Genomic DNA, 21,194 nt, shown 5'->3' with positions numbered 1-21,194 from the left:
TCTTACAAGAGGCTGAGAGGGGTGAAATAGCCACAGGGAGCAGAGGATGCTCCAGTAGTAAAACCCAGAAATAGGCAAGGAGATAGAGGATGTGGTAGGAAGGAGCTCAGAGAAACAGCAACAGGGTCTGAGACTGAGCAGACCTAGGTTGCTAGCCATAGGGTCCCTGGGCTGGAACCTGGAGTAGCAGGTGGGGCTGGGTTCCCGTAGTAGCCACTGGCAAGGTGGCACAGGACCTGGAGTTGGAACTGAAAATTGCCTGAGACCGCATACGGAGAGCTTGTCCAGTGGGACTAAATGGTGGCCTGTCTGGAGGCCAAGTGGCCAGAAGAAAGACTATCACAGAGCAAGCAATAGGCAGCAAGGGGCATCCGATGCAGCGAGAGCTACGGTGTCAGACCTAGACACGAGGCGGGGCACTAGCAGGGAGTGAGAACCCTGTTACAATGATACGGTTGCAAAAAAGGCTAATATCATGCTGGGTGTATTAACACGAGTGAGGCAACCGGGCAGCACACAATGGCAGGGCTGCTGCACCAGCCTTGAAGAGGCTGCAGTATACTTCCCTCTGTGTCCAGCCAATTCTTCTGTCTCCTAGGGAGAGCCATATCCTTGACCTCCCCAAGCCCCTCTCTTCCCTCACCAAGTGCTCAGTCTCAGAGGGAGCAGGGACTCAGATCTCCACTGGGATGCTAGTTATCCCCTGAGCAGAGGCATATATAGAGAGAGGGTCCGGCTCCTGGTGCTGCTATGCAGGGTCTGGCCCATTATTCTGGCAATGGCCCTGCTGAGCCAATGGGGCCCTGCTGGAGAAATGCATTGTGGGTACATTGCCTACATTCAAAAAAGCAGGGACCAGTTACCTGTCCCAATAGCATAAGGGTTTCTAACTAGCTGCAGGAGTACAGTGCATGGTGGCACTTCGTAGACCCCGCACAGACTGTTCAGTGCTGTCCCTGTGGGCTCCCCTTTCTGGTGGGTTGGCTTTAGACTGGTAATATCATCTTTAGTGCAGGAATTCTGCTGCCTTCCAATAAGGTGCAGACAGTGTTTGGCATGGGTGGGGTCCTGAGACAGATGCAGACAGTAAGGTGCTGGTGAGGCTTTTCCAAAATGTGTCAGGACTGGGGATAAACTGGGTTCATGAAAGTCTCTGAACGGAGACCTCAGGATATCTAACTAAAGCTATCAAAGGGAGCTCTGGGGCCTTTTGAGAAAAACTCTGCTTTCTTTCTCACTTCATATTCTCACAGGGGAGAGACTGAATCTTTTCCTCCCTTTTCCCTTTGGTTTGTAGTGGAAGTCACTAGGAGTCTTGATGTCAAGTATCTCTCATGACTGATGTTCACCTGCCACGTGGGTCTGACCTATTCAGCTTTCTGTGCATTGACAGGTTCAACTGATCATCCCTCTCATCCGAGGGGGACCCACCTACTGGAGAAAGATCTTCAGTTTATCTCCTCCTGTTTATTTCCCCTGCAAGCCTCTATGCATCTTCTAGGCTGTTAGCGCAAGGAGCGGTGAGGCAGGACTCCTTCCCTAGCTCTGCCGCTGGCTCAGGGGAAATCGCTTCACTTCTCTGTACCTATCTTTCCATCTGTCAAATGGGGTTGTTGCCGGCACCCAGTGCTGAGAGGCTGAACAACAGCTTGAGTTGGTTCGTTACCCGGTGTGCTACACCCAATAATCACAACGGGGTGGAGAAGCAGAAAAGTTTATTTGAAGCTTCAAAAAGGTACAGGGAGATTTGAATCTCAAATCCTGTACACAGAGCAGGAAGTTACACAGGCTTTTATACATCCTTTTTCCCAGCATACTTATCCAATAGCAAGCTGCCCCAAGTATCCATATAGCCAGCCAATCCAGTTCCCAGCTAGTTCCCTGGTTCTCTGTATCATTTGTTAAACCATACATAAAGCTGCTTTATTCAGCATTGTTCTTCCATATCTGCCCTGTTTGGCTTTGCTTAGTTTCAGGCAGTCTGACTCTGCAGCATATTGTTGCAGATTCTGAGCATAACTGCTGTGTGTGCCTCCAGGCGGGGGGGCCAAGGACACTTGGGCCTAGTACGCAGAGCTGCTGCGAGTGCCTCCAGGCGGGAGGGGGGGCCAAGGACACCTGGGCCTAGTGCGAGGGGGCTTCATCGACACTCGTGGTCTTCCATCCCCTCGGGTTACCTAGTGGCCATGCCCCAGTGTCCCCAACAGGGTGAAAACCTACCCACTTCCCAAGTGTATTGTGAAGCCATGTTAATTAACGTCTGTAAAGTGCTTTGAGATCCTCCATTGTAAGATGATACATATGATTAGCAGGCATTTACAAGGAGTCCTGCTATCCTATACCCATCAGGTGCATGGGTCCTCTGGAATCCTAAGTAAGGAAAGTTGGTAGGAGAATTTTTTCACAAGGCAATGAAAATAGAAAATGCAAGGCTGTCACAATCCCTCCAAGCCACTAGGTGTCCACGTTGCTTCACAGACAAATGAACTGAGAAAGTAGCAGTGCAGTGCATTATAAAGGCCACACACATTTTTAAGACAGCCCAAATCCTTGATTGGCTCAGTCTTCCAGTTGGCGCTGGGTGAAACATTTTTTTGCAATGTTATTTGCAGCTGCAGTTCTTGTGTCCCATTTGTAGTGAGATGTCACCTCGAGCAATGACGTATCAAAACCGGACCCCAGGAGCTAATCTCCTGTTAACACAAGCACATCACAACTAATGACGGCCGAATCTTTAAAGGTTCTGTGATATAGTTTGAGCACAAGCACCCGTATGTGTATCCAAATGTCTCCTAGCCTCTTGGCTTTGCAAAACTGGACTGGAAATCTCCTGAGATTTGTGTATATCCTACCTCCAGGACAAGAAAGGGGTCGGTGTCTCAGCTGTCCTTTCTGGCTCTTGTCGCAGCCCTAGAACAAGCCTGTTTATTAACCTAGTTTAAAATGAATGGGTAGAGATAAGCCTCGATGCAAACCACAGCAGCCGAGACTAAGGGGATGTCTGCACTGCCGGTGTGGGGTGTGATTGCAGCATGGGCTAACTTGAATAGAGGTAGCTCGGGTGCTGAAGCAGCATCGGTTTCAGTGTGAACTAGTGCCACGAGTGATTACCCAGGGTTCCAGGTGAGCTTGTCCAGTCCCGGTTGCCATGTCTGCACTGCTCTGGGACCTGAGCTAGCAGGATTAAAGCCAGCTCAGGTCTATCTACATGAGCTGCAATCATACCACGAGTTTGCAGTATAGACATACCCTTAGACAAAGTCCAGAGCCAGATTTTGCAGATCGGGACCCACATCTGTGATCTGTGCCAGTTCTCCTCCTCTCTCGGGTTGCAATGAAAGCACCTACTGCAAGCATGCAGCAAGATTTAGGACAGTGTCAGACCGGAGTGTGGCAAACCTGCCCCAAGCCATTCAAACCTTCCATTAACTTCCGATCCTTCCTTCTCCCTGACAAGAGGGCTGGCCCCCTCCAGGCTGCCTTCCTCCCTGCTTGTCCCCAGAAAGCCTCCTAACTTTGCCTTGAGGTGAGGGTTGAGAACCAGTTGCATGGAGAGGTCTTCTAGCAACATGGAGTCAGTGTAGAGAGGTATTCTTTCAGACTAGAGATGAGACTCGCTGAGCCCCCAAGCTGCTGGAAACCTTTTTAACCCTGTCACCCCCAAATCCCATGGGAGGTTTACAGTTTGACTTTCCACCAACCCTGTCCCACTGTATTTACATTTCATGCACTTTCTGATACAGAGGTGAGCCCAGTCTGCAAATATCCCCAGAAATAGAGGGGTGAGTGAAGCAGGCATGTGCCAGGCCCCAAACCCAGAGATCAGAGGGTCAAAACCATCCTCAGCTAGCTCCAGACTCCTCCTTTTGCCCAACAGCTGAGTGGTTCGTGTTCTGCCCTGCTAGGTGGGACACCCAGGTTGGAGTCCTGCTCCCAGACTCTTTGGTCTGTGGTAGGCAGGAGGTTAGCCTACACCATTATAATGGTCCCTTCTGGCCTTGGAGTTCTGGGATTCTGGACTTTCTCAAAGTCTGAGCACATTCAGATCTGAGCTTTTGGTTCAGGTGTGTCTTTAATCTGATCCTTTTGCATTGTGAAATATCTGTTTCCGGCCTTATTGCAGTGAATGTCATCATTTTACCTCCTGCTTGAATGGGGCTATTTCTTAGTATAGCCAGTCATGTTTGATCCTCAATATTTAGTAAATTATCTTTTCATTTCCTGTCAGGCCATGGAATAGAATGTCTGCCCCAGGAAGGGAGACGAGCTCATTATTGTATCCAGCATCTGTCAGATATGAAGATTTGTTTTATTTCATGCACTTCATTGTGTCAAATAAAACTAAATAAGAAACAAAATGGAAGATAGGCAGAGGGGGAAAAAACCCCTACCTTTCTGTGAATGTTAAGCAGGTGTCCTTCTTTGTATAAATTTGATTACTAGTGTAACACACTCAAAATGACACATTTCCCAGTAGGCAGAAAGCTGGTTGTCATGTCAACACTTGAGCTTTCCCCCTCCCCTTCCTTCTTTTTTGTGACTTACCATCAGCAAATTACCCAGTGTGTGTGGGGATAAGAATAGCCAACCGACTGTGTGGGTGACTGTACTGTGGTAAAGGGCTTCTAAAAATACCACCATTCCCATTGCTCTTCCCATGCTCGGTGCAGAAAAGATCTGCAGAGAGTCATGCCATGCACGCTGGGATGTTACCATCTGTGGGTGACATAACACTATATGTACCTTCGAAGGTTGTTTTTATCCACCTGTGTTGGGGTGTGCACTGCACACCAGCCCTGATAGGGTTAACGAGGGCCTGAGAGGCCAATTAGGTTACCTGGCATCAACTACAAGAGTGAGGGCCAGGTTCATTAAGAGTGAAGCCCAGCTGGGGAAGGCCAACACTATAAAGCCAGGAGGCTGAAAACGATAAGAGGGCTTCAGGAGAAGGAGGCGACAGTCGTTCCCTGGGGTGAGGGCAGTTTTCAGGGACAAAGAGGAAGTCCAGGGGGAGAGTAAGCCCTGAGATTGTGCCCTGGAGTAAGGAGTCTAGCAAGAGTCTAGGCAGGGGAGAAGTCGCCATGGGGAGTAGAGTAGGCTTCTGTGGTAAACCCAGAAACAGGCAAGTTACCAGAAAAGAGACACCTCAGGGGGGGAGGGGGGAACGACAACACGCAATACCACCCAGATCTAGACACAAGGAGACACACTAGCAGTGAGTGGGGAACCTGTTACAATTGGCGGGGAAATGCGGACAGACTATCCCCCCTAGGCACAAGGGGAAGATGGGGTCGTTCAGGTAAGAAAATGGAACGACAGTGCGTGGAACCCTTCAGGTCTATACTCCCAAGCTGGCATGTGGAGGGGCAGACGGGGTTACCCAAGTTCCCTTGGGAGCTCCAGGGGCTGTGGAGGCAGTCCTCCAGCAACTTTGGGAGACCCAACCAAGGCAGAAGGAGGAGCAAGCTGAGCTGAGAAGGCAGCTGGTGACCTTGGTGTGGTAACAGAGGTAGCTTATAGAGATCCTGAGAAAGGAAACCACTAGCGGTCAGAGGAAGCAGGGAAGGGAAAGGTATACAGGGGCCAGGAGACCAGAGGCACAACCTGGGGTATGTTTTGCCTGTGGCCAACAAGGGCACATAAGGAATCCCTGTTGAGGTTACAGGAACAAACCATCCCGATGAGTCGAAAGAATAGTAAACATGGCAAGCGACCAGCTTGGCTTAATGGTGAAATCCTAGCGGATCTTAAACATAAAAAAGAAGCTTACAAGAAGTGGAAGGTTGGACATATGACCAGGGAAGAGTATAAAAATATTGCTCGGGCATGTAGGAAAGATATCAGGAGGGCCAAATCGCACCTGGAGCTGCAGCTAGCAAGAGATGTCAAGAGTAACAAGAAGGGTTTCTTCAGGTATGTTGGCAACAAGAAGAAAGCCAAGGAAAGTGTGGGCCCCTTACTGAATGAGGGAGGCAACCTAGTGACAGAGGATGTGGAAAAAGCTAATGTACTCAATGCTTTTTTTGCCTCTGTTTTCACTAACAAGGTCAGCTCCCAGACTGCTGCGCTGGGCATCACAGAATGGGGAAGAGATGGCCAGCCCTCTGTGGAGATAGAGGTGGTTAGGGACTATTTAGAAAAGCTGGACGTGCACAAGTCCATGGGGCCGGACGAGTTACATCCGAGAGTGCTGAAGGAATTGGCAGCTGTTATTGCAGAGCCCTTGGCCATTATCTTTGAAAACTCGTGGCGAACGGGGGAAGTCCCGGATGACTGGAAAAAGGCTAATGTAGTGCCAATCTTTAAAAAAGGGAAGAAGGAGGATCCTGGGAACTACAGGCCAGTCAGCCTCACCTCAGTCCCTGGAAAAATCATGGAGCAGGTCCTCAAAGAATCAATCCTGAAGCACTTACATGAGAGGAAAGTGATCAGGAACAGTCAGCATGGATTCACCAAGGGAAGGTCATGCCTGACTAATCTAATCGCCTTTTATGATGAGATTACTGGTTCTGTGGATGAAGGGAAAGCAGTGGATGTATTGTTTCTTGACTTTAGCAAAGCTTTTGACACGGTCTCCCACAGTATTCTTGTCAGCAAGTTAAGGAAGTATGGGCTGGATGAATGCACTATAAGGTGGGTAGAAAGCTGGCTAGATTGTCGGGCTCAACGGGTAGTGATAAATGGCTCCATGTCTAGTTGGCAGCCAGTGCCAAGTGGAGTGCCCCAGGGGTCGGTCCTGGGGCCGGTTTTGTTCAATATCTTCATAAATGATCTGGAGGATGGTGTGGATTGCACTCTCAGCAAATTTGCAGATGATACTAAACTGGGAGGAGTGGTAGATACGCTGGAGGGGAGGGATAGGATACAGAAGGACCTAGACAAATTGGAGGATTGGGCCAAAAGAAATCTGATGAGGTTCAATAAGGATAAGTGCAGGGTCCCGCACTTAGGATGGAAGAATCCAATGCACCGCTACAGACTAGGGACCGAATGGCTAGGCAGCAGTTCTGCGGAAAAGGACCTAGGGGTGACAGTGGACGAGAAGCTGGATATGAGTCAACAGTGTGCCCTTGTTGCCAAGAAGGCCAATGGCATTTTGGGATGTATAAGTAGGGGCATAGCGAGCAGATCGAGGGATGTGATCGTTCCCCTCTATTCGACACTGGTGAGGCCTCATCTGGAGTACTGTGTCCAGTTTTGGGCCCCACACTACAAGAAGGATGTGGATAAATTGGAGAGAGTCCAGCGAAGGGCAACAAAAATGATTAGGGGTCTAGAGCACATGACTTATGAAGAGAGGCTGAGGGAGCTGGGATTGTTTAGTCTGCAGAAGAGAAGAAGGAGGGGGGATTTGATAGCTGCTTTCAACTACCTGAAAGGGGGTTCCAAAGAGGATGGCTCTAGACTGTTCTCAATGGTAGCAGATGACAGAACGAGGAGTAATGGTCTCAAGTTGCAATGGGGGAGGTTTAGATTGGATATTAGGAAAAACTTTTTCACTAAGAGGGTGGTGAAACACTGGAATGCGTTACCTAGGGAGGTGGTAGAATCTCCTTCCTTAGAGGTTTTTAAGGTCAGGCTTGACAAAGCCCTGGCTGGGATGATTTAACTGGGAATTGGTCCTGCTTCGAGCAGGGGGTTGGACTAGATGACCTTCTGGGGTCCCTTCCAACCCTGATATTCTATGATTCTATGATAAGAAGAGCAAACCCTTATATGAACTGTGAGGAGAAGGTTATCCCAGGAGAGGAGGGGCTCGACAGAAGGATGCAGAAGCATGGCCTACTGACAAGGCAAGGATGAGGATTTGTTTTGGGTGCTGAGGAGCTGGCCATATAAAAAGGCACTGCCCTCTCAGGAAATTGTAGGGTAGCAAAAAGGAAGGCGTCGGCCCCAGTAATGTAGAAAAAAAGGCAAGTGTGTCCTGTATCTGGAGTATGCAGGAGGCAGGCGAAGTAGAAGTGTTGGTGACTGTGAACGTTGCAGACATTGAATCCATGCACTTGGTAGGGGGTTGCACAGAGTTAAAAGATTGGCAGGGAGAAGAACCAGACAGAAACAGGGACAAGCCCAGAAAGGAAATAGTCCCCGACAGGAACACAGACCATGACGGGAAGGGCACTGTGGGATTTGCTGGAGCAAGCAAAAATAATACAGGAGATGCTAAGTAGCTGCAGAGCTGGGCTTGTGAGCAGCTGCAGAGGACCAAGAGTTCCTGGGGGAGAAGAACCGGGATGGTATGGAAGAAAAGGGCCTACTGGTGCTCCTGCTGGGTAGGTCTGGAGAAGGCCCAGCTCCAGCAACTCCAGGGCGGAAGGCATCCATGCCCACATGGGGGACAGTCTTGAGCAGGAGGGTGTGTGCTGGGGTGTGCACCCCACTCCAGCCCTGCTAAAGTTAGTGAGGGCCTGAGAGGCCAATTAGATTACCAGGCATCACCTGTGAGCAAGAGGGCCAGGGTTCATTAACAGTGAAGCCCAGCTGGGGAAGGGCTGGGAAAGCACTATAAAGCCAGGAGATGGAAAGCCGAAAGGGGGCGGCAGTCACTCCCTGGGATAACGTAGGTTATCAAGGAGAAGAAGGAAGTTGTCAAGGTTCCCTCCCCACTCTGAACTCTAGGGTACAGACGTGGGGACCCGCATGAAAGACCCCCTAAGCTTATTTTTGCCAGTTTAGGTTAAAAACTTTCCCAAGGCACAAATTTCATCTTGTCCTTAAACAGTATGCTGCCACCACGAAGTGATTTAGGCAAAGAACAGAGAAAGGACCACTTGGAGTTCCTATTTCCCCAAAATATCCCCCCATGCCCTTACACCCCCTTTCCTGGGGAGGACTGAGAATAAACAAGATGAGCACAAACCAGCCTTGAATTTTTAAGACCCAAAAAACCCAATCAGATTCTTAAAAAACAGAACTTTATTAGAAGAACAAAAAACGATAAGAGAACAACTCTGTAAGATCAGAATGGAAGATAATCTTACAGGCAGTCAGATTCAAAACATAGAGAATCCCTCTAGGCAAAACCTTAAGTTACAAAAAGACACAAAAACAGGAATACACATTTCCTCCAGCACAGTGAATTTCACAAGCCAAAACAAAGAAAACCTAATGCATTTTCTAGTTAGATTACTTACTAACTTTACAGGAGTTGGAGGGCTTGCATCCTTGATTTGTTCCCGGCAAAGGTATCACACAGACAGAAAAACCCTTTTTCCCCCCTCCAGATTTGAAAGTATCTTGTCTTCTCATTTGTCATTTTGGGTCAGGTGCCAGCTAGGTGACCTGAGCTTCTTAACCCTTTACAGGTGAAAGGGTTTTGCCTCTGGCCAGGAGGGATTTTATAGCACTGTATACAGAAAGGTGGTTACCCTTCCCTTTATATTTATGACAGAAGTCCAGCGGGAGAATAAGCCCTGAGATCCTGCCCTGGAGTAAGGAGTCTAGCAAGAGACAAGAGCGGGTGAAGTAGCCATGGGGAGTAGAGTAGAGGCTCCTGTGGGAAACCCAGAAACGAGCATGTTACCGAAAGAGAGACTAGCGCAGAGGGAGCAGAGAGCAGAAGGGATCTCCTAATGCGGCTAGAGCTAGTTTTCCAGATCTAGACAGGAGGGAAGCTCACTTGCGATGAATGCACATTGCTGGAGTGGAAATGTAGCGTGACATGCTTTATTATGATGAAATTCTCAGTGCTGGGACTGGAGTGAGTGTGGTAATTTCTGTTACACTTTATTTATCAGTGGCACTGCCCAGAACTAACCGTGCGTTTTCCATTGCACTTAAGTTCCCGGTGCAACTGCTCAGAACCAGCATTGTAGTCTCCGCCACCTTGAAATACCTCTGCCCAAAACCCATGCTAGAGCCTGTTACTCTGAAGCCTTTAGCGACGCTTCCCAGAACGAACCTCTAATAGAGGAATTTCTGCTACCTTCAGGGCCCATTTTTCATCTTTTGTAGGCAATGCTGCTTTATATTCTCCCTTTCATTTCCCAGGGGCTCCTTTCCTTCCTGCCAGATGCTTTCAGTAGAGCTGTACTATAGAACCTGGAACTTTGCAAAACCTGTCCAGTCTTGGGCTTGAGCATGGAAACACAATTAGCTAAGTTTAATAGAAACGTTAGTGGGGTCCCAAGAATCTTCCATCGAAACACAGAGCAAAACCTTTTGCTGACTCTGGAGAGGCCCAGACTCTGAGGCTGGAAGCAGGCTTTCAGGGCCAAAAGATCCTATGTGCAATACTTGGAGCTTAACCCAATGTGATGGTTTTATTTGAACTTCCCCTTTGCCGTTTTGGGTTCTAGCCAGCTGGACTTTCCGAATGAATCTTAAGGGCTGTGAAGTGGCTTCACGTGGTGTGAACCAAAACCATGGCATCTTGTTCACCTCACTCCTTGGAAACTCTCTGTTTTCTCCCATTTTAAGTGTCCTGGCATTTTGTAGAGAAGTCTACAAGTACTTGAAACTTGAGGGTGCAGAAAACGTCCTCTGTCAAGAAGAAATGTGCCATCATGGCAGGTGTCCTCCCAGTGCTGTTTTCATTTTGTCCCTCAACTGGGGTTTTGGTAAAGCAGCGTTCCAGGGCCAGCGTTCCAGGTTTGGTCCCTGGCAGGTGAGGATCGCTGGGGGCAGGGGTGCTGGAATAATTGTTTTTGTGGGAATTCTGATGATGGAAACCATGTATTTGGTGTTTGTTATTACTACTGTTATTACTATTTCAAGCCAGGGGGCGTGGCAGCACCCCTAGTCCCAGCACCACTGGCTGGCTACCTGACTGTCAAGTTTACTTACATGGCTGGTGCAATTCTTGCTTTGTAAAACCCTCTCTAGTGCTCTGACTACAATAACACTGTGTATAATCAAATTCTGTCCTATCTGATACACACCCATTTAGACACACATGACATAAATAACACTGTGCCTTTCTAGGACACTTTCTAGCCAAGGATCTCAAATCCTACTAAAGAATTCAGCTTCATCTGTCTCCCTGCTTGGCCACTTTTTTACATGTTGAGAAACGGAAGCAAAAAGAGGTTAAGTGAATTACCCAAAGTGACACAAAGATAAGAACGGCCATACTGGGTCAGACCAATGGTACCTCTAGCCCAGTATCCTGTGTTCCGACAGTGGCCAGTGCCAGATGCTTCAGAGGGAATGAACAGAACAGGGCAATTCTGAGTGCTCCATCCCCCATAGTCCAGCCCCAGCTTCTGGCAGGTGGATGTTTAGGGACACTGGGGGCACGGGGTTGCATCCATGACCATCTTTGCTAATAGCCATTGATGGATCTATCTTCCATGAACTTATCTCGTTCTTTTTTGAACCAAGTTATACTTTTGGCCTTCACAATATCCCATTGCAAGAGTTTCCACAGGTTGGCTGTGTGTTGTGTGAAGAAATGCTTCCTTATGTTTGTCTTAAACCTGCTGCCTACTAATTTCATCAGGTGACCCTTGGTTCTTGTGGTTATGTGAAGGGGTAAATAACACTTCCCTAATCACTTTCCCTAATCTCACTTTCTCCACACTGCTCATGATTTTGTAGACCTCCCTTAACTATCTCTCTTCTAACAGGCCCAGTCTGTTTAATCTCTCCTCGTACGGAAGTTGTTCCATACCCCTAATCACATGTATTGCCCTTCTCGGTACCCTTGTGTCAGAGTCTTGAAGAAAACCCCGCCTGCCAGTCTGGTGACTTCAACATGAGACCATCCTTCCTCTCAACCACATGCTTCCGCAGAGGAAGAATCTCATTCTGTCCCAGCGGCAATTTCTCTTTTAGACTGCTCCTAATAACACAATAGCACATAACTAATAGCTAATAGCACAACAACCCATAGCAGTACCTGGAGAAGGCTAACCTCCGTCTGGCTAGTATCCTGATGCAGCCATTTTGTTTCAATTGCCTGTTGAGTTCCATTTCTCCTTTGGTCAAAATTACGATGACTTTGCCCAACTCACTTTGCAGGGCAGACCCGTGTTACGGGCAGCACGTCGCTGAGAGAGCCATGGTGCTGCATTAATGCAGCCAGCTCTCAAGGGAGTCGTTGGTCTGAGCCTACTGGCGGGCAGGCCCATTCGCAGCAGCAGCTCCAACGAAAGGTTAGCAAGTTTGTTTTTTCCTCACCTCGTGTGCTCTGGATTGCTGAGTGCCTCAATCAACAAAGTTATGGTGCTTTTTTGAGCATCCCTGCGTGTCAGCATTTTCCGCTGTCTTGAGCAAGCATTTCGATCATGGAATGTGAATACAGTTCCTGGGTCCAAGATGAAAACCCTTCTTGTTTGACCTCATGTTCCTTTCTTTTCCCTCCCCTGTTCCTCCCAAGCTTAGCAAGCTGGTAAATGTGATCTTCAGGGGCGAGAGCAGAGCTGTCAAGGGATCAGAGTAATGGTTTGTGTGGCCTGGAAGGTTTCCTACAGCATTAATCATTACTTGATTTTTTCCTTTTCCATTGCACTGGCTGGCCTGTGCCTGAATACTAATGGCTAGGGGCCATCAACTTAGCTCTCCACAGCATCCGTAGGACAAAACAGGTAGCTTATGAAGAGCTTTCCTTTTGAAGCCTTGCTGTTGAGGAAGAGACTGTGGCCTCCTGCCCTATATTTCCAGCGCTGCTGCTTGACCTGCCGTGCAACCTTGGACCGGGCCTCAGTTTCCCCATGTGACACACTGATGTAATATACTTACCCACATCATGAGGGTGTTGGGAGGCTTAATGTCTATGAATAGTTTTGAGGTAATAGAAAGTAGGCAGAGTGCCACTGACCAGACCACATTGTTGCCTTCTCTTAATTGACTGACCCAGTTCCACTTGCATCAAGTTTAAGACTCTTGTCCATAACTACCATGCCCTGCATGGCTCCATATTGACTTGCCTACATCTTGGGTCAGTCTCCTTTGGATTCTCCCCTCTCTCCCCACTGCAGTGCCTGGTTATTAATCTACCTGCCGAGCTGGGTCCTTCCCTATAATACTTATTCATGTCCTCCTCCTGCTCCCACGCCTTCTCAGAAGCAGCCCCCAAGTCGTGGAATGGTGTTCCGGCCACAGTGTGATGGCCCCACCACCTTCTCCTAGAGCTGCCTCCTAAAGGCTCTGCACAGATCCCGAGCTAGTTAATCAGGATAGTTCTATTGAAGTCAATAGAGCTAAAGTGATTACTCAATGAGGTACACAGAAGTGAAAGTGTGTGTTTGCGGGGGCGGGGGTGGGGAGAGATAGATTTGGGGCCTTTACCTAAAACAACTTCTTTCTGTGCATCTATTCTTATGTCTTCTAGACTGTATGCTCTCTGGGGAAGGACTGTCTCTATATGCATGTACTATACAGCATTAAATGAATCATCCTCACTTCCCAAATCATAATTACATTTGTTCTTTGGACACAGTCACCCAAAGGACTTAATGAATTGATCTCCTTGGAGTCAGCAGCATGAGGGTCTTCTTAGACCCCCAGCCGCTCGCGAGTGTCCAGGTAGCGCTTTGTATCAAGTGTCCTTGCCAAAAAGGTGTGGCAGCCTTTTGTTTTGTCCGATAGTTTCCCATGTCTTTGTCCTCTTGGCTTTAGACCCCTGCAGTCAGTGCACAAGGAGCTGTGTCCTAAAGCTCCTGGGACACTCCAGCTGGCGTAGGATACCACGGTGCTTCGTGCCAAGGGCATGTCTTGCATGAGCTCTGTGATCTGCGCTAGCTGTCGATCTGGAGGAATTTGTAAGATTTGTCATGACCAAATCCGATATCGATTGGCTGCTGGCTTTCTCTCTCTGTGGGATACCACAAAAGCTGGGGTCAGCCAAGAGGCTTAAGGCTAATGACTTCCCGGGTTGAACAGAAAGTGGCAGCGCATTTCATAGGAGAGGCTAGACCCTGGAACTGATTTCCTTCCTCGGCCATCACGGGCCAGATCTGCTGACATTTGGGGTATGCTGCAGGGCTCATCTATCTCCCCAGGGCTTGGATGATTTTGGGAGAGGGTATGAATGAGTTTGAATAGGCGTATGTAGTGGATAGAAGGAGAGCAGTCTGGGCGGGTGGGAAATCTTTTTCTACGCCTTGGGGGCCTAATGAATTTTTGATGTGTTTATAAGGAGTACACAGAGTTTAGACCCTGGATAGAAATGGGTGCAGTGGTTTACATAGGGGGTGGAATTCCTTCCTGACCTAATCAGGTGATCATCTGATGAGGATGGCAAACCGTTTAACTTTAATATCCAGGATACCGTAGCCTAGGCTGACATTTCCATTCTGTGCCCTTCTTTTGAGCTGCTTATAAAGTTTTTGGACCATGAGCTCCTGGGCAGGAATTTCTCACGTGTGCCTATGCTCCTATTACAGACGCCCACTACATAACCTGTCGGATCCAGGAGTGCTCGGAGACTACCAGAAGCGGACCATTTTTGCGCTCCATCGACACCAACTCGCTTGTTGTCCAGGATGAATATGTCTTTATTCAGGTACAGTGACACACTATCTGGGGGAGGTGGGGCGTGGCGTGGCAGGCTGGGGCTAGGTAGATGCTGCACTATAGAGCATGTTTTCTTCTTCCTGGAGGGAGGAAGGATAGTTTTGAGGTAAGGCACGGGACTGGAAATCAAAAGGCCTGGGAACAATACCTGACTGCCACAGACTTACTGCCTGGCCTTGGGTAAGTTGACTGATCTCTCAGTGCTTTAGCTTCCTTATCTGATATGATGATTCTTACCCACCTTACAGGGCAGATTGTAATTCCTCAAATGGAAGCCACTGTGGAGGTGCAGACTGTTGTTACGGTTGTCTGGAAAATGCCATGGAGCACCTGTTAGCAAACCATAGCCTTGATCGCGAGAGCAGAGAAGCAGTGTCCAGTGAAGACAATGTTGAGTGAGCGGCCGCTGAGGAAAATAGAAGAGTTGATCCAGGCTTGACAGTCAAACAAGGAGGCAGAAAGCTAATGGGTCAGACAGGAGATCAGCTTGGAAGGCAAAGTTACTAGAGAGGAAGGCAGGGGGATTTGGGAAGAGAGGAAGATATAAGGCAGAATCAAAGGGAAAGGAGGTTGTGGGAGGTGGGGGGCGGATGACCACTCTGTGGATGGGGAGGGGAGAATATGAAGGAGGAAACTGCCTGAGAAGGCGAGGGGCTGGATGGAACAGCCCAGCCGCTCCCCATCATATTCCTTGGGGACAAATCAAGGGTGTTTGTGAGAGAATGGCCACCCCATGAGAGAGAAGCTGCAGAGAAAGTTTCACCCAGGAGGAGACCAGGATCCAGGTTTTTGTGAATGGGAGAGGATTGAGCAATGAAGACATTGAGGATGGTGGTGATCTTAGAGTTCAAAGCCAAAAGGGACGACCAGATCATCTGGCTGATCTCCGGCATAAAGCAGGCCTTCATCACCACGCAGCCACTCTCACACCCATGCCACCAACCAGAATTAGACCATAGTACTGTAGCCCTCGGGAGGCTCAACTATGATGTGCCACAAGCAGAGAACAGGAGGTACCCAGGTGCAGCAGCACCCGAGAGCCCTGCAAGGCATGGGATGTTGAACTGTTTGTATGGGTGTTGGGGAACCCTGCGTGGTGTGAGCATATGTCTGCCTTAAATTGGCAACCAATGGAAATGGAGTGCTTGGGGCTCAAATTAATAGTCACTAATTACTCCAAATAAAAATATTTGGCAACACTTTAAATGAGGTGTCTTAAATGTACTTCACTCTGCATTTCATTTAGACTTAATTGGCAGATTTTTTTAATATTATTTTGAACGTTAAATAACTTACAAATTACCGTTTAAGACTGTGTTGAGCTTTAACAGCTGCATTAGAGATCTGTGCACAGGCTTTGATTCTGATCTCACTCTACCCCCAGAATGAATCTGGAGATATAGATGTCAGCTAGTGTATACATCTATCTAGATATCCACCAGTGTATATCCAGTTTAACTGAGTTCATCATGAGGCTAACAAGGTCAGATCCGCAGCAGAAGTAAAGCTGTGGGCTCAGTTTACCTCCAAACAAAGCTAATCAGATGTTAGGGTGCATAATAAGGAGAATAAGAATAAGGAGAATAATATGGGGAAATATTACAATGAGTGGCTAGCCCTCCTCTGGAATGCTGTGTGCAGTAGTGACCACCTTAAAAAGTTTTTGCAGAATTAGAAGAGGTGCAGAGAAGGGGGATGAGAATGATTAGAGGTTTGGAAATTTTTAATATGAAGAGAGATTGAAATAATTGGGATTGTTTCACATGGCAAGAAGATGAATAAGAGAGGACATATATTATGATTGACTCAATTAAAGAAGGAATGGCCACATTCCGGTTGTCATTCATATGAATGATAATACTAGGTAATACTTAGTCCTGCCATGAGTGCAGGGGACTGGACTAGAGGACGTCTCGAGGTCCCTTTGAGACCTATGATTCTATGAATTAAACTCATCACACATTGAATAGCTATCAGATTGATCTGTTATTTCTAAGGTGCCTAGCACAGTCATGTCTGAGCTTGGACAATAATGCATAAGTTACATATTTAAGACAAAATCCCACCCTCAGTTACACCTGTCGAATCTCATTTAAATTAATGAGTTTACTATGCTGTTGCTGAAGCCGGAACTGGATCTGTATTGTATGACTGCGAACATCATCTAAAAATTGCCCTTTGCAAAAAAATGCCATTTGCAAAAATAACCCCAAAATATATTATTATTTTAACATGCTTTCGAATAACTGCTTTCAAGGGGGTCTGTGAGTCATTCAGCTGCAACATCACCATTAAAATCAGTGTAATTTTTTCCACTACATTTTCATCAAGTAGTTTTCTCTGGTTTCAGAGTGGTAGCCGTGTTAGTCTGTATCAGCAAAAAAACGAGGAGTCCTTGTGGCACCTTAGAGATGAACAAATTTGTTTGAGCATAAGCTTTCGTGGGCTAAAGCCCACTTCATCAGATGCATGCAGTGGAAAACACAGTAGGAAGTTATATATATATATATAGAGAGAGAGAGAGAGAGAGAACATGAAAAAATGGATGTTGCCATACCAACTCTAATGAGACTAATCGATTAAGGAGGGCTATTATCAGCAGGAGAAAAAAAAGCTTTTGTAGTGATAAACAGGATGGCCCATAGTTTTCTCTGTAGCTGTAGTGCACTGCCCATCCTGCATGGGTCTACTTGTGACCAAACTGGTTTCACTTTCTGAATCCAGCCTTGGAGCTGATCCACAGCTGCCTATCAGATGTGGATTGCTGATAATTACTTGAGCTGCTGCTGTATTCTCCTGGGTAAAGTTTACATTGTAAACTCTTTTGGGCGGGGACAGTCTTTTTGTTATACCTGTGCACGGTGCCTAGCAGAATGGGGCCCTGATCCCTGTTTCAGATCTCTGGGGATTTACACATTACAGAGCTGGTTGGAAATATGTTTTATTTCCAGGGAAACATTTTGAAGGTAGCTATTCATTTTCCTCTCTGTTTTTCACAGACTTTTTCAGGTGGTCAAGAACCAAAGTTTTCAGTTTTCCAAAAACTGAAACATGTTTGTTCTTTCAGTAAAGCCCCAAAAGACTTTAAAATGGAGATTTTTCTCATGACAATGTCCACTTGGCTGAAGAGGCATTTTGGCCCCCCTCTCCTCCCTCCCCCCCCAAAAAAACCCCTCAATGAAAAATCACCTACCTGCTATAAAGACAATAATATTCTGGGATGTGTAGCCTGAAGATTCTAGTTTTCCTTGATGAAGTGCTGCTGGCATATCACATGGGCTGCTAGTTTAGCTCATCATCTAGTTAATACCCCTGTGCTCCCACGTCTATCAAGATCTGCAGGAGCCTGGAGGGGGCGGGATCTATTTAGAACTTTGGACCAGACCTTGGTCATTCTCTTTGAACCAACTGTAATCCGTGAGCATTGAAGGACAGAGATGGGGCAAGGCAACTGCACGCGAATTGGGTCGTTTTAGGATGGTAGGGTGTGGTGTGGGTTGGATAGCCCCAAACACAATGCAGGCTAACATGGTCTAAACTCTAGTTTAGACAGGATTCTACAGGGCAGCAGAGTGAGCAAATAGGTGGGTGTTATTTTGGATTAGAAACTAGAGATGAATCCATACCAAATCCCCAGATCCAACCCTCTCTGAACCTTGGGGAAGCTTGGCTCCTGATCTGAACTTTGTGGCTGGTTTCCGTTCTCTCCAGTGGGCCAAACCAGCCCTTTGGAGCTGAACATCTTCCACCGTGAGAAGAACTTGGATCGACCCTCCCGCCTCAATCCTCGATCAGTAGGGATTGCTATTTGCCTCAGGATCTGCTTCATTTCCACTTCAAATTGGAAGCTCCCTGCACCATTAACCAGAGGGACACATGATGGAGACCAATAAATAATCATTATCCCAGTTCTTTTTAAAGAGCTGGACCATAGACTCCCTTTCCTCCTGCAGCCCATGTGGCATATTTATTCAGCTGCTCAGGAGCATTCAGGATGTAATTCTAACGAGGGCTGTGGGGCTAGCCCCGAAGTGCACAGACACTGCCTAGTTAATTGTTAATATCTATCACTCTGTCTCTCTTGCCATTCCTCCTCATATCTGGGCACCTTCTATGGTATTCCATTTGTTATTCAGTTTCCTGAGCACCTTTAAAACTGGGCTTTTCTCTCTCAACTCCGGTTTTCCGCAAATCAAGTGATTCTCGAATCAGTGGCTGCTCTGAGCACCTGTGTTCACCTGCCGGATCAGCGACTCCCTCTAATCAATCGCTGTTGCTGGGATAGCAGCGTGACTGGAGAACCGCTGCTGTATTGACTGCTCTTGTTGCAGATGGTGATGATAAGGGAGTTAAGACAGAGATGTTAGGGGCGGGGGGCAATTTGACTGTGGCTTGCATTCTTCCTGATTCAGACTGTGTCTGTGGTTTTATCATATATGAGCAGGGAGCAGTCACTTTGTCATTAGCAGCCTGGCTGTACGGTGGTGTGAGAGCAAAGTGCTCTGTCAACTGGTGTTCTTCTAGATGACTGGATTCTGGGAAATTTAGGGCAAAATTCTCCTCCCCTATCTGCACCACCAGTCACTTGTCTAGAAGGATGGTGGTTAGGGTCCTAGCCTAGGATTTGAGAGACCTGGGTTCAATTCTCTGCTCTGCCACATAAGAACAGCTATGCTGGGTCAGACCAAAGGTCCGTCTACCCCAGTATCCTGTCTTACGACAGTGGCCAATGTCAGGTGCTTCAGAGAGACTGAACAGAACAGGTAATCATCAAGCGATCCATCCCTGTCATCCATTCCCATCTTGTGGCAAACAGAGGCTAGGGACACCATCCCTGCCCATACTTCCTGCACATACTAAGTGGGGAAGTCACTTAGTCTCTCTCTCTGTCTCAGTTCCCTATCTTGGGGGATTAATAGCACTTCCCTGCCTCACAGAGGTGCTGTAAGCATAAACCCGTTAAAGAAGATTGTGAAGTGCTTTGAGACCTGAACTTATTTTGCAAGCAAAAGGTCTGACTTACTTAAAATAGTTTTATACCATTGCAATTCCATTGACTTACATGGAGTTACTTCCATTGGTATCAGTGAGAGCAGTTAGCCCTAGAAATTCCACAGCTGAAATTCCACGGAATTATTCCTGCCCCCAAATGAATGTGGCTCATGCACGGTGGGACCTCTGATAGCTCCTTCTGGCATAAATATTGGCTTTTTAATGACTGCCAGCATAGGAATCAAATTAATAGAGCTGGTCATAAACTTTCAGTTGAAATGTTTTTTCCTTGGAAAAGGGCTTGTCTGACTAAATGGAAATTTTAGTGAAAAATTCCAATGTTTGTCCAAAATTTGGGGGTTTCTTTTGAAAACCAAAACAATTTTGTTTGTCAGATGTACAATGAAAACCTAAAAAATGTGGACAGTCTTTCAACAAAAACAAGAAGAATGCATGCTGAAACCTTTTCATGAGGGGAAAATGACCATTTCCCAACTCGCTCTATAAATTTAACATATCAAAAATAACTAATAAAACTGGCCTATTAATATCATTGTGTGTCTTACAGGCTCTGAGTTCAATTCAGGAAAGCACTTCATCACATGACTTCAACGGGACTTAAGCATGTGCTTCAAATTAAGCATGTGCTTAATACTCTGCTGAATAGGTATGCTTTTCTGAATCTAAGCCAGTGTTATCAGGTGAGCAGACGTTGGTCCCAAGTATAATTGTCACAGGCTGCACCTGTTATGTGGCTACTTGATGTCATCTCCTAGGACTGTCAATGTAACAACTTCAACAAGCAACGAATTTACTTGAAGACAAACAGGACTAGCCTTCCACCTAGGAGAAAGAGGGATTTTTTTGACCATGAAATCTCACAGCAATGAAACTAGATATGGTGGGGGTTAAACTTTTGATTTCCCCAGCTTGGATCATTCTCTCTATTTTCATGGAAGTTAAATACACCATGTTCAAATAGATATACTTTTTTCCTCCATTTTTTTTAACTGAGAGACAAAAGGTCTTAACAGAAATCAATCCACACAATTTATTTTTAACTTCTCCCTCCTTAGCTGGGATTGATTTTTATCTTCACAATCAATGGCAAAGAGAGTGGCTTGGTGGGACAATGGAGTTCTCTTTGACTTATTGGGTCTGCTGGTCCTTGAGACTTCTATTGAAGACATTATTAAAAACTGATTATGAAACTAATAGGATGAAGACTTTTAAATGATTGACATGTTTACACCTGTTTTACTGGTGAATAATGCCTGCCACAGCTGATCTTCTGCTACACCCATTTAAAATACAAAACGAAGCTCCGATGGGGGAGACAAGAATCCTAAAGACATGCTAGTTAAAACCTTTTATAAGGCAGTGCCATAAAGGAATGTGTAGTTAGGTGCTTTCCTATTTGGTGACCCGTCTACTTTCCCCGTTCCTGGAACTGTTTCATCTTTACCATGGCAAATATTATTGAATTTGGAACTCAAAGCTCAACAGCTGTTGGTAAAAATTGATGACCTTTTCCCTTTTTTTTGGTCTTTTATTTTGTTTCTAGGGGGCTTTTTATTCCATCGTTTCTTTTATTTCTCTCTTTGTCCTCTCCCCACTCCTCCCTCGACACGTTGTCTGAGACATCAGCTGCATTTGCAGCAGGAGATGTAAAGTGCTTGGCAGACTGAAAAATGTTTCCTCTGAAAATCCTTCAAAAAGAGATTTAATGTGTACAATCATGTGCA

At 46.8% G+C, this 21,194-nt stretch overlaps 1 protein-coding gene across 1 annotated transcript in view; it reads left to right on the top strand.

Annotated features, from left to right (window-relative positions):
• Positions 1–21,194, top strand: part of LOC141991181 (VPS10 domain-containing receptor SorCS3-like) — a 468,227-nt gene that overhangs the window by 336,452 nt on the left and 110,581 nt on the right. Inside the window, exon 7 of the mRNA XM_074959394.1 lies at positions 14,328–14,446. Coding sequence (XP_074815495.1) covers positions 14,328–14,446 — 119 coding nt within the window. The remainder of the gene's footprint in view (positions 1–14,327; positions 14,447–21,194) is intronic.

This window comes from Natator depressus, chromosome 7, assembly GCF_965152275.1.
Source record: "Natator depressus isolate rNatDep1 chromosome 7, rNatDep2.hap1, whole genome shotgun sequence".
NCBI classification, from domain to species: domain Eukaryota; kingdom Metazoa; phylum Chordata; order Testudines; family Cheloniidae; genus Natator; species Natator depressus.
This window is presented reverse-complemented; position numbering and strand designations above follow the sequence as displayed.